This window comes from Astatotilapia calliptera, chromosome 7, assembly GCF_964374335.1.
Source record: "Astatotilapia calliptera chromosome 7, fAstCal68.1, whole genome shotgun sequence".
NCBI classification, from domain to species: domain Eukaryota; kingdom Metazoa; phylum Chordata; class Actinopteri; order Cichliformes; family Cichlidae; genus Astatotilapia; species Astatotilapia calliptera.
The window spans coordinates 64,676,312-64,689,135 of NC_137428.1; the positions used below are offsets into that span (position 1 = coordinate 64,676,312).

Here is a 12,824-nt window from a genome sequence, read left to right on the forward strand (position 1 = left end):
ATTTCGGCAAAATGGAGACGCCCACGGCATTTTATTTATTTGGATTTTTGTGGTGTCTTTGAATTCAACCCTCTCTAGGTTGATGATTTTCATTAAACTATTCACTTGTCTTTTGTTCCTAACACATTACCCAGTCCATATCAGTGTAGATATCAACATGATTTTTCCCATTGAGTTCTTATGTTTTCAGTGTTGCTTGCAATGTATAAACAAGTCTTGTCTGTAACTAGCAGGATGTTTGATCAAAGCATTGATTGAAACTTGCAAAACTACTTCTGTGTACTTTCTGCCTGGTGCTATCTATCTGTACGGCCCCATATTTGGTTATCTGGTGTAGTGCTTAATGTTATACCAAATTACTGCCATATTAAAAATGTAATGCATTTACTTAATTAAATTATGTAAATGTAATTTCATAATTTTTAATAGGGACAAGCATTTCAAAAACATATACCGTAATTGTCGGGCTATAAGCCGCTACTTTTTGCACAAGCTTTGAACCCTGCGGCTTTTAGTCAGGTGCGGCTTTTCTATGGATTGTCCATGATTTTTGTCATATCGTAAGACGATTTGTTTTGTTTGTTCCGCTGTTGTACGGCACTACGTTGCCTGGCGGAAGGGCATGTGATCAGACACACAGTATCGGGGTTCAAGAGTGGTATGTTGGTCACATGTCCATCCGCCAGACAAAATAGTGCCGTACAAGTAGCGCGAAAAACAAACTTCAAAGTAGCGCTATGCGTTCAGTGGGAGTCGTGGATGACGAGCGGCGATAAACTTGCGAAAAGCAAGTTATGCTCAACTCCACCGGTGGAATCTGACAGCGTGGAAAAGTGTGAAAACATCCATGATCACCAACGGATTTCGAAGGGCTGGACTGCTTCATGATGGAGAGGAGGACTCCGCCACGGCCCTTCTGAGGGTGTTCGACTCTGACACTGACAACGAGGATTTTTTTGGTTTTGAAAGTGACAACGAAGGAAAGGAGCTGAGAGTGTAGACATAGCCATCCTGAGCCTGTTCGTATCCGACACTGGAGAAGAGGACTTTGGTGGTTTTAGTGCGCAGAAAGATGGTGGTGAATGACTGACTTTTCTTCATGTTAAAGCCGTGTCACTGCACCTGAGCCTAAAAGGTAGTCCGGATCTATTTTTCTGGTGTGCTGCAGGTTATTGTTATGTACTACATTTGTTACTCATTTATGAAGCACAGTACATGTTTCGTACTTGTAATTACCGCTACTTGTACATATACCTAAAAAGTTATGCAAATATGTACCCATAACTTGTTTTTCAAAATATTAATAAAAGGGGTGTGTCTCCAAACAGCCATCTCTTTCCTGACAATTCCCTATGTGCATATTCTCTTACATATGATAAGTCAACATTGAAACACCTGCGGCTTTTAGTCAGGTGCGGCTAATGTATGTACAAAACAGGATTTTCCCCTGATTTTAACTTGTGCGGCTAATATTCAGGTGCGCTTTGTAGTCTGGGAAATACGGTACTTTGATGTTCACTGGAAGTTATTCTTCAGAGATTACCCCCCCCACCCAAATTGCTCAAATAACTGAGCATATTCATAGCAGACTTGTGACATGCTGGTACTTGTGACATGATGTTACTAGCTCATTACGTCCTACAGGGTAGGCAAAAAATATTTCTATAAAGTATTTAAACACGTCTACATTTCTTTAAATAATTTATCAAACGTCTAAAAATTTAACTTGGCAGCGATTCATTTTTGTTTAATTTATTTATTTTTATTTAATTCACAATAAAAGCCTCAAGAGTTTGCAAAACTTTTCAAAGGAGCTAAAAACCATAATATAAATCTTTTAAAACTGTTTCTGACTTGTGCTGGTTTTACTGGAAATTATTTGTAAACATGAGGTTATATTGTTACTCTTCTTTTCCCCCATGATAATTCTAATTCTCTATTGTGAGAATTGTTTTAATTGTTTTTTTTTATATAGCACTGAGGTTCACAGAAGCAGGGTTTTAGGAAACATAAAGTCTAATTGGTTCATTTTTGGAGACTGTCAGCAGTGGTTAGCGGTGATTAGCAATTTAAGCTTACAATGTAGACGGCCTTCCACTGACATGCAGCAGCGGGAGTGTTTTCCAGCGGCTAGTTGCGGTGGTGGTTAGCGTGCCTGGCTCTCCTTTCTCCTTAACACACACAGCTGCTTATCTGACGATCTGCTGCTGCAGCACTCCAGCTGTCCCAGGACACCCCATGCTCCCTCCACATAAACACATGCTATTCACTTATAAACTTGCTGCTTCGTCCCCTCCTCATCCCAACCTCGAATCCCTGAGTCCTGCGCCCCTGTCAGGGATAATTTCAGAGCCAAAACCAGTTTTATCATTGATTTAGTAATCCTATTGGCTTTTTATGGGTGAGTTAATGGCTTAAGTTTTTAGGGGCTCAGTATAATTCTAGGAATCTGCAAGTTCATGATAGAACAGAGGAAAAGGAGAATTGAATTGCTTGAAGATGGAGAGATGCTAAGACCCTTCTTTGCTAGCTCTGAAGGTCCAAGAGGAGAACACCCCTCCACTTCTGGCAGAGAGAGGTGCCAAGCTTAGCCTAGCCTGCAGTCTGAGGAACCAATTAGAACTGTTTATTTGAGTTGTGTCATTAGAAGCTAAGAGAAAAGCTCCTTGGTTGAGAAGAAGGAAAGAAGGGAGATTTTGGGGGATAGAGTCGGTCAGAGAAGTAAGACTAGCTGAGGGCCCCGGTTATCCTTAGGTACGTCAGAGAAGGTATCCCTGTCTGCGTCAGGGGTTCCACTCCATTTGCAGTGTAAAGACGGGAGCAAGCTGAGGAGAGTAAGGGGCGCAAAACAACCCTTTCTTCCCTCCATATGCGGCAGGGGTATTTTGGAAGGAGTTGCCATGGTTACTCCTCTGGTCTGGGATTTGTAACGTGATAGCTGGCTGCCAAACCGCAATCTCAAAGAGGGAGGAATTGTGCTTGCGTTTGCGAGTGTTGTATGAAAGGTCTGTCTGTGTGTCTGTATACGTTGGGAAAGGAAACCAAGGGAAATATACTTTCTTTTATATCTTTTCGAGGTATTATGCACTTGTTTGTGGGTTTTCAAAGACCTTTCGATGTTTTATGACAGAACTGGTCAGGGTCGTACCTTGCTATTTCAAAGGTTGTAGCATTTCCCTGTGGATTTCCTCAGCAACCTAATGGCAAACATATACACACACACACACACACACACACACACACACACACACACACACACACACACACACACACACACACACACACACACACACTTTTTTTTTTACCTTCATCTCCCACCCACTTAGGGGCCTCCACTTAGCCAGCGTGGTGGAGGTGGTGGTGGGGTGTGTTTTACAACCCTGCTCAGGGAAAGCCCTGAGCAGTGGGCTGCCCGGCTAGTGATTACTAGCTACACGTACCACACACACATAGGCATGGACACACACTCACGAATGACTCACTACAGGGGAATGTTTCCCTTGTTTTTGAATGTCATAAACTGTTCCCATGGAAATGGCAGTTACTCAGAGGGCCTGTTGACTTGACCACTGGGGTCTTATTGAGATTAGAGTTCTATGGGAGAGATGGACCATTTGATGCGCTGGTTAGTATCCGTCATCATTGTAGTTTTTGTTGTAATGTAAAGATGTGTATACCTGTATCTAGGGCCTCAAAAAATCTCTTTGATTTATTTGAAGTTAAGTCCCTAGCCTGCCTCCACACACATGTGGTATCCCTACACATGCACGCACTCAGCAGTTACCCGGTTCCCTGACTTTCAAACCCAGAGAGGTCTGAAAGGAATGAGGATGATGTCATCATCACCTGCAGTTGTGAAAGAGGTTAACCAGCACTACATGGTAAACAAGATTGGTTTGTCCTTTTCCACACATTTTCAATTATAACTTTGGCTTTTAGCCACTATGAAGAGAAGATAACCCTTTGTTCGTTTTTTGCAATAGTTCACTTTCACCTCGTTTTCAAAGTTCAGACAAACCACTTTAGTTTATCTGAAGCCAAGATTCCAGAAAGGGAACCTTTGGATAGAATCAGAATCAGAATACTTTATTGATCCCTGGGGGAAATTATTTAATTAATTTAAATAATTAATTATAGCAAAGATCCATCCAGAGAAATTGAAAGAACACATAAAATTATTTTGTTCTTTCAATGACTTGAAATTGTGTAATGCTGAAGTTAAGGATCAGCAGTGGTAATGCACTGGAAGTCTCCTGGCAGTCCATGGACAGCTCATCTACCTGTAGAGAGTGTCTGTTGTCGATAGGGACAGCGTACAAAGTATGTGGTAAAACTAGTCTGTGGGAAACTCTTGCTTGTACTGTTGTTGGTCAGTCAGCCAGCTGCTGAAAATATACAAAAAGCTTATTTTTTTCCCCCCATCTCCTTTTTGTGGTGAACTTCACTGTCACTGCTTTCGCCGTTCTGGCTCACTTGTCAACCAATTAGTGTTCAGCTGACACATGTTGTCATCCTCGTCCAGCAACGTGCAGTTGGGATTTTTGAGGACTGCATGGGGAGTACGTTTGCTTTGTTTAAAACCCCTCTCCATACCACTCCCTAGGGAAATGCATACGCAAATGGACATATTTGTGGTAGCACAAATTAAGCTCAAGTCCACTGCTTCCTGGGCTTTTGTCACCCTGTGCTCGTCCCTTGTTGTTTGATGTAGCTAGAGCTTCTTGCTTAAAAAAAAAAAAAACCAAAAAAAGAAAAACACTCACTAGACTCCTTAGTGTTGTTCAGAAAGGAATGGAGCACACTGTTGTAATTTCTGGGCAGATAATTAGTGCTTTACACGTTTTGTTGACTGACTCGTAGTACAGCTAAAAATGTTGCAACACTGCCCACAGAGAATAATACTGGTACCATACTAGAGACTATAAGTCTGTAACTGATAAGCCATAATGATATTCATTTCTTTTAACATTATACTGTTATTTTTGCTTAGTCATGCTCTCACTATATTCATAAATATCATCACTTTGTCCCTATGTTCTCTTTCTAGTTTACCTTCAAAAGTAATACCTGCTGCTCTTTCTCTTTTTCAGGGTCCAACAAGAAAAGAAATCATCTAAACCAGAAGGTTAAGCAACCAGATTATAAAGTAGCCTACGTTCAGCTGGTGAGAAAACATAAACACACACACTTATCCTTCTACTCCTATCTCTTCTGGTTAGTGTGTAGTGTAGCTATAGCTCACAGACTCCTACCCAGTACACAGTGCAAGGCAGAGACCTCACCACAATAACGCTCTCTTTTTTTTCTTGGACGGCCAGCTGTGTGTGTGTGTGTGTGCGCTCGTGTGTGTGTGTGTGTTTCTTACTGTGGGGGCATTTTGGGGGCATTGAACTTTAATCTTTTTTTCTTGTGGGCTTTTTTTAAGGGAAGAACTGGGGTTGGTTGAGATGGGTATGTTGCATTGTCCTGCAGTTGGCTTTGAAGGCTACATCCTTAATTCACTCTTCCTTATACACATGCTTGAGAAGCACAGTTTCTTTACCTGACATTCTTCCTTTGTTCTTGAGAATAAACCACGCGCATCATATTATCTCATATCTATAATTTGAATCTTTTTCCTGTGCACCTCACCAGGGCTTTGCCATATCCTACTGTACATGGTAATCCTGGAATAAATGTTTACGTGATTGAAATAAGTGTAATTTAAATTATAAAGCTACACCATGAACCGTGAAGAGCGCGCAAAACAGAGCAAGGCCAGATATGTCTGAGAGCGAGAGCAGCATGTCATTTTTTTTGAAGAAAATTTACTACCTGAAAGGAGAGATACTTCAGGAGTATGGAAGCCATTTGGCCGCAAGAGGTCAAGCCTCAATCAAAGCAAGGGGCTTTGCAAAATATGCAAGAAAACTGTAGAAATAACAAACTTATAATAATTTTTGAGGCAGAAGCACACCATTGAGTAGATGAAGCTATGATGGCATGTGAGGGGGAGATACTAGCAGCTGGTGAAGTAAACAAATGAGTCAACCGAGCATCAGGGGAACACTCGCTGATTGTGCTCCATGTGACAGGAAGAGCAGACGGTGGATGAAAATTACTGATGCAGTTGGTGCATCAGGTGGACAAGGAGGGATTTAAGCAGCTGGGCAAAAAGCTTGACCCAAGTGGCAACATTTTAGTTAGGAAATAATTTTTAATTTCCGTTTTATTATGTGATAATGTTGTGCAGCCTCTTGAAGAGTTACAAGATGAAGTTACTTTAGTTATTGTTAGACTAAAATGTTAAGCCATCATGTTATACGTTTATTTGCAATGTCCAATGAAAAAAAACGATCTATGCTACTTTTGTGCTTGCTTTTGATTTGTGCTTTGTCATGTTATCAATGATGGTAGCTCATTCCAAAAGGATGGATTGCAAGTTGTTATCGCAGATTAAATTTACGGTATTATCACAAACATCCTTGAACAGCTACATCAGCTACAGCTCCCACCCGTACGGCTCACACGCTCGGGCAGCCTTCTTGAAAAATGGGTTGGGGTAAAAGTTAAGCGCAAGACAGTCTCTTTGGTTTCATATGAGACTTTTTACAACAAATATTGAGATATGGTTGGATGGAGCAGTCATGTTCACTTAGAAAGCTGTTGCCTCCAGACCTTTACGTGAGTATTCTTGATCATTTCACTAAAGCTTAAAGTCTGTTAGTATTTGTACATCCCTCACCCACCACTTGCAAAAGAAAACATCACTAAAGTCACCTTATTAATGGCCCTTTGATCTGTATGAAAAGCAAGTTTTGTGCAATTTTTGTTTTGTGACTGCTGTTTTGATCTTGCCCAGGTAAATCAACACTGGGGTAGACACTTGTATATACTGCACCACCCACCCGACCGGGTGCCATCAATCTTGAAATGGATGAATAATGAAAACTGTCTAAACATGACAAAAGAGGATGAAAAAGAGGATACATAATTGAAGCAGCCATGAATCTTTTAAAGGGGAGACTTCCTCTTGTCTAACACTAAGGCAGTGGCTTGTGATTTTGTGTGTGGCAGGAATTCCCAGCACAGTTAGTAGTGACGCTTCTGTCTCACCAGACATGCACCACCATTGTAGGTAGGAGGATGCAGAACACTGCGCACACTTGGGTACACACACCTGTGACATGTGCATCATTCATGCATAATGAGCCCTAGAGGATAGATGTTTTTCTTTGAGTGTCATTTGCTCCCTAGTCACATTCATGTTGCAGGTTTGTCAAGTCGTGCACACTTAACTGCATGCAGAAATGAAGATTTGCTGTCTCTTTGCTGCTAAATGGCTAGATATAAAAACCAAAACCCTGTCTAAATTCTCTGGCTGATTTTTGTAAAAAACATGCTTTCTCCTCACCCTTTCCTATAGTACTTAACTTTCTTAAGTATACACGTACGCACACGTTCACACACTCTCAAACACAAAGGCCCAGAAAACTCTTGTTTCTTTTGCAGCAGTTGGTAGAAAACAAGATTGTGCCTAATTGACTCCACATGTGGAAGAGTTTTCTGTGGGTAGATGCTCACACTGTGGTACCCCCGTTCTACTACCCTCATCCTTGGCTCCCCCCTCCTCCCCCTGCACATCAGCTAATATTGCAGCAGTAATACGTTTGCCCCCTCTCTCATTCCTTACTCTAGGTTTGTGGTTGAGGGGAGGCCTCCCGTTTTGCAGGGTTCCGTGACGGCCATTTTCCTTAGGCTTAGGGGGCACCCCAGTACTGGGGGGGGGGGCTGTTTCTGCATGTGTGAAATGTGCATTGTGTGTGGGAAAGTGTGTACAAGTATGAGGGGCTTTAAGGGTGAGCTAGGGAGGTGACCAAGGCCATGATGGAGCCGTGCCAGAACAGGGAGGTCCAGAGACTGGGCAGAGCAATCAGGGGGAGGGGAAAGAGGCTCTATGTGTGTGAAACTGGGTGGTGGGTGCTGGTGGTGAGGTGACAAAAACAGCGGTACAAATCTTCAGTAAATCAGATTGTTTTTAAGCCTGACTGGCTTTCAGTGGGACTAATGTGTTTAAAATCAGACTGCTTTTATGCACCACTTGGCCCAGTTGAAGGCTAACTCAAGCCGATGTGCTCAGGGTAGGGCTGGGCGATATGGCCTAAAATCCATATCACGGTATAATTTGAAGCATGTGTGGTAATGATATATATCGCGATATATTCTTTTCTTCTGTATAACGTATTTTACACACTATAAGGCACACTTAAAATCCTTTAATTTTCTCAAAAATCGACAGTGTGCCTTATGTATGAATTCTGGTTGTGCTTACTGACCTCGAACCGATTTTATGTAGTACACGGCGCGCAGAAATCTGTCAAAAATGTTTTAGTACGACTTTGGTAAGCTATGAAAGCACACCGCTTGATGGATTGCCGGAGCATTACAGCTGCCGCAGTCAGGAGCCTCGCGGAGTAAAATGAGTCCAAAACTCTGTCTGCTTCAGGTCCCAAAGTCAAACAAACACTGCGGCATCACTGAGAGTTAAAAACTGTCTAAATTCTTTCATCTTTAATAAAATGATCAGTGTTGCTGCTTTACCAGGTGTAACAATTAAGTTTAACATCCAGGCATCCATGAAAACAGAATTTATTAAATTCAACGGAGTTAGAAGTTAGCAGGAAGTTAGCTCGCTAATTTTCACCTAAACATGATATAGCATGTTCTGACTGAGAGATTTCTGAAAAAAATACAAACGTACAGCTCTGCTATCACTTCCAACATAAACGAAGAGAGAAAACTAAACAGCAGTGACGTTTGCAGGGTTACTGAAGTTGGACTTGCTTGTATATAATGATGTCCTACATGATTGCTATCAAAACAGCTATGTTAGCATAAGATTAGCGCAGTGAAGCTGAAGGATGAACGCTAACTTTTTCCACTCGATGAAATTTAACGTGAGGTTTCTGGTGGTTAGGGACAAATGCAATTGCATTGCATTAACATGAAACTTGTTCTTTGAAATTTTGCGTTTCACTTGTCCATTTAGAAAATTCACTGTAACCATTTTAATAGTTCATCTGTGCTGTTATTTTCCAGCCTAGATTGTATTCTGTAAAATGTTTCTTAGAGATTTATTTAGACATTTAGTTTCGGGGTGTTTAGTGATTTAGTGATGAATGCTGTCATTTTTTTGATTTGCATTTGCCTTCCTAACTCCTATTCATCTTTCCACTGGATTGTAAATCACTTTGTGAAGTTTCTTAAAATAAGTCATCTGTAGCTAAAGCATTGGTCATGATTTGGATATTATAGTGATAGTTTACAGGTACCTGTTAAGAATTACTGGTACAGATGCTATAAATGATGTGTTAACAGTTGTCTGTAATAGTGTCAATGTCAATTTATGGATAATTATGGGGGTGGAAATGAAAACATGCAGATTGATTGAGATTTATAAAAAAACAGATGTAGATTTTATTGAGTGTTTTCAATAACAACACCATATTAACAAACATATTTTTTGTCTCTGAGTCAGATTACAATCCTCAAAGTTGGTATTTAGTTAACATTATAGTGACATTTATAGTGTTTTGGTGAATAACTCTTTAAGTCACTTACTTGTCATACAAGATGCATCTTGCCAGCTTTTTAGGAAATGTTATTCTCTCTTCAATTTGTACTGAGTGGTTGTAAATTTAGTTGTTTTCACACAAAATCTTCAGATGGTTTCGGGGAAATAACACTTGACCTTTCTTACAAGTGATACACAGCAGGAAGTACTCTGCTACGTGGCTGCACAGTAGTGCCTGGAAAAAAATGCAACTGAGGCTAAATGTTGAAATTGCTGTTGAAATTCTTGAGAGAACTGTTTTAGTTCTTTAGCTTTTCTCTGCATTGCTTCACTCTTCCTGGATGCCAAAGGCAGAGGTTAACAAGAAATGCAAGTACAAATTATTATATTTCACTTACATGAGTCATGTATAATGCTTACAGAGATTTGGGGGGAAAAAAATTAATTAATTTTTATGTTCATAGTTGTTTGATTGCATCTCTTATACAGGAGAGGAAATAATTCTTTGATCCCATGCTGAATTTTGAAGTTTGCTCACTTACAAAGAAATTAACAGTCTTGAATTTTTATGGTAGTTTCTTTTTAATTGATATATTAGGCGTGCAACGATACACAAAATTCACGGTTCGGTTCGATACTTTGGTGTCACGGTTCGATATTTTTTCGATACAAAAAAAATGTTCATGCCTTTTTAGTTTGTCATTTATTAAAATTATGAATATATTTTTTAACTCAAAAATACAGTTTTTAAATTTAATGTTGCTGAAAAAAGTAATAAAAAATAAATCTATCTGATCGAGAAATCACTCATCTTTGGAAAAGAGAGTTTATTACAGAGAAATGTCACTTTCCAAAATAAAAGCTATACTATACCCTTCTTCTGGGCTATATTCTCAGCAGCATATTAAACACATAAGGAGAATCATGGGCTAACGGCTGTCTAAATGACTCGGGTAAAGTTTGTAGCATGCGTGCTTGTTGTTTTTGTCTGCTTCCACTTTGCACTAGGATGATGTCGGCGTAAATGTGCAGTCATATTCGTTGTGTTCCCACTAGTGCTTTCAGGTTAATCTCGTTGAAATGACGTTAACGCCACAACACGGCAAATCTCCGTTAACGAGCTACCGCGGATCGCCCCGTGCGTGGGGCTGGACGGTGTCAACACGTTAACGAGCTAACTGCGCTAACACACTAGCTCCCATCAATGTAATTGAGCATTGCGTGGCACATCCAACATACTGTTTTACTTTAGTCCATGACGCGCTTACCTTCAGGGTCATACGTCACATGAAAACCAAAATAATTCCAAACGCCAGATCTGAATGAGGTTCAATTTGCCTGTTGCAAGGAGAGCTTAACTTCTGTCTCGCTAGCTTGCCCTGCGCTCTTCCTTCTGACTATGCTGTCTGTGTTGAGCGCTCAGTGGATCTGCGCTGGACAGTGCAGCCTAGGCGGAGTAGTCGAACACAGATTCACTGAGCGCTCAACACAGACAGCATCGTCAGAAGGAAAATTGATAAAATAAATTACAAATGTTGTATTGTTCGATACATATGCGTACCGAACCAAAAGCACTGTATCGAACGGTTCAATATCGATACGAATATCGTTGCACCCCTAATATATATATATATTAATTGCGCTTGATCATGCCTGGTGGGGTGAGAATCAGGGCCGGCCCGTGGCATAGGCCGTATAGGCAAATGCTAAGGGCGCCGTCCATCAGGGGGCGCCACGCCAGTGCCACAAATGTTGAAAAAAAAAAAAAGTTGGTACTATTATTTCTAAATACAAAAAATAATCCCACGTTAATTAAAATGCAAAGTAAAGCTTATTTAATAGAAATATTATTTGTTACAACATTACACTACACTGCTGATGTAGGGGGGGCGCCACCTAAAATCTTGCCTAGGGCGCCAGATTGGTTAGGGCCGTTTCTGGTGAGAATGATTACAGGAAGGTACGGATCAGCTCAACACTGCACAGAAAGAATTATTAAATGAACTGAAGGCAGTTGGGACCACAGTCTCTAAGAACACCATTTCTTAGCACACTATGTCATAATGGTTTGAAGAATTGCATCACCCACAGTGTCCTCCTGCTCAAGAAGGCACATGTACAGGCCCATCTTAAGTTTGCCAGGGAACATCTAAATTATTTACAGAAGGCTTAGGGGAAAGTAATGTGGTCAGATGTAACCAAAATCAAGCTGTCTGGCATCAACTTGACCTGCTGTGTTTGGAGAAAGAGAAATGCTGAGTATGACGCAAAGAAGACCATCCCTACAATCAAGCACGGACATGGAAACATTATGCTTTGGGTTGTTTTCCTGTTAAGTGTACACTGCACTGAGGGCTCAATGGAAGGGGCATGTACCATAAAATCGTGGATGAGTACTTCCTCTCAGCCAGAACACGGAAGTGAGATTGCGGATGGGTCTTCCAGCGTGACAATGACCCAAAGCAATATTGCTAAGAGAACAAAGGAGTGGCTAAAGAAAATGCACATTAAGGTCATGGAGTGGTCTAGCCAGTCTCTGCTGTTTTCCAGTCATTGTAACCTGATAGAATCAAAGATGGCATATCCATGTGCATTAACAGTCATCCAGACTCACTGGCAGGATCTAAGTGTTGATGTAAGTTCATGTTTTTGTTGGGTATGATTGTGCAAATCCCACTCAAGCTCAGTTTTATCTGTAGACAAAAGCTCACTTCATACAGTCAGAGATGGTCTGCATAAGGCTGAGAGTAGTGAAAGTAGGTGATGAGCAAAAACTTTGCAGCAGAAGGGAGAGCAGGAACACAGATGGTACAAGGTATTCTCACGATGCCGGCCTTTAGTCGTCATGAAATGAGCAGCTTGTTTTGTTTACACATAAGCCAGTGATTTCACTGTTAGCATAGTAGTGTCAGTGTAATTTTCCATCTGAAAGATTCACTTACACACATGCACATTTTTGTAAAAGTTAAAGGCAGATATCTTTAACCCATACAGTCATCTCATTTAACAGGTGAAAGGTCTCTACTATTGTTTATGTGGCTGCTGGCCAAGATCTCTTTAAAGTAGTAAATAAGCTGTCAAAGTTTCTCTCCTTGGCCCCAGTCGCTGACAGCATTGGAGCAAACCAAATGCCCCAGTCACATTCACTCTGTCCCCCAAAACACTGTCCTGACCCGACGACCACAGAACAAAACAAGATACGGGGTTGGACCAGCACTTGTAGAGTAAGTGGTAGCTTCCTTGAAATCGAAATTGCTCATTTCCCATGTTT

The 12,824-nt window shown here is 40.9% G+C and overlaps 1 protein-coding gene across 2 annotated transcripts in view; it reads left to right on the forward strand.

The window, feature by feature from the left end:
• Positions 1 to 12,824, forward strand: part of mrpl23 (mitochondrial ribosomal protein L23) — a 47,980-nt gene that overhangs the window by 18,517 nt on the left and 16,639 nt on the right. For both annotated transcript variants that reach the window (XM_080304882.1, XM_026176472.2), the window contains exon 4: positions 5,091 to 5,164. In XM_080304882.1, the coding sequence (XP_080161008.1) occupies positions 5,091 to 5,164 (74 nt within the window). The remainder of the gene's footprint in view (positions 1 to 5,090; positions 5,165 to 12,824) is intronic.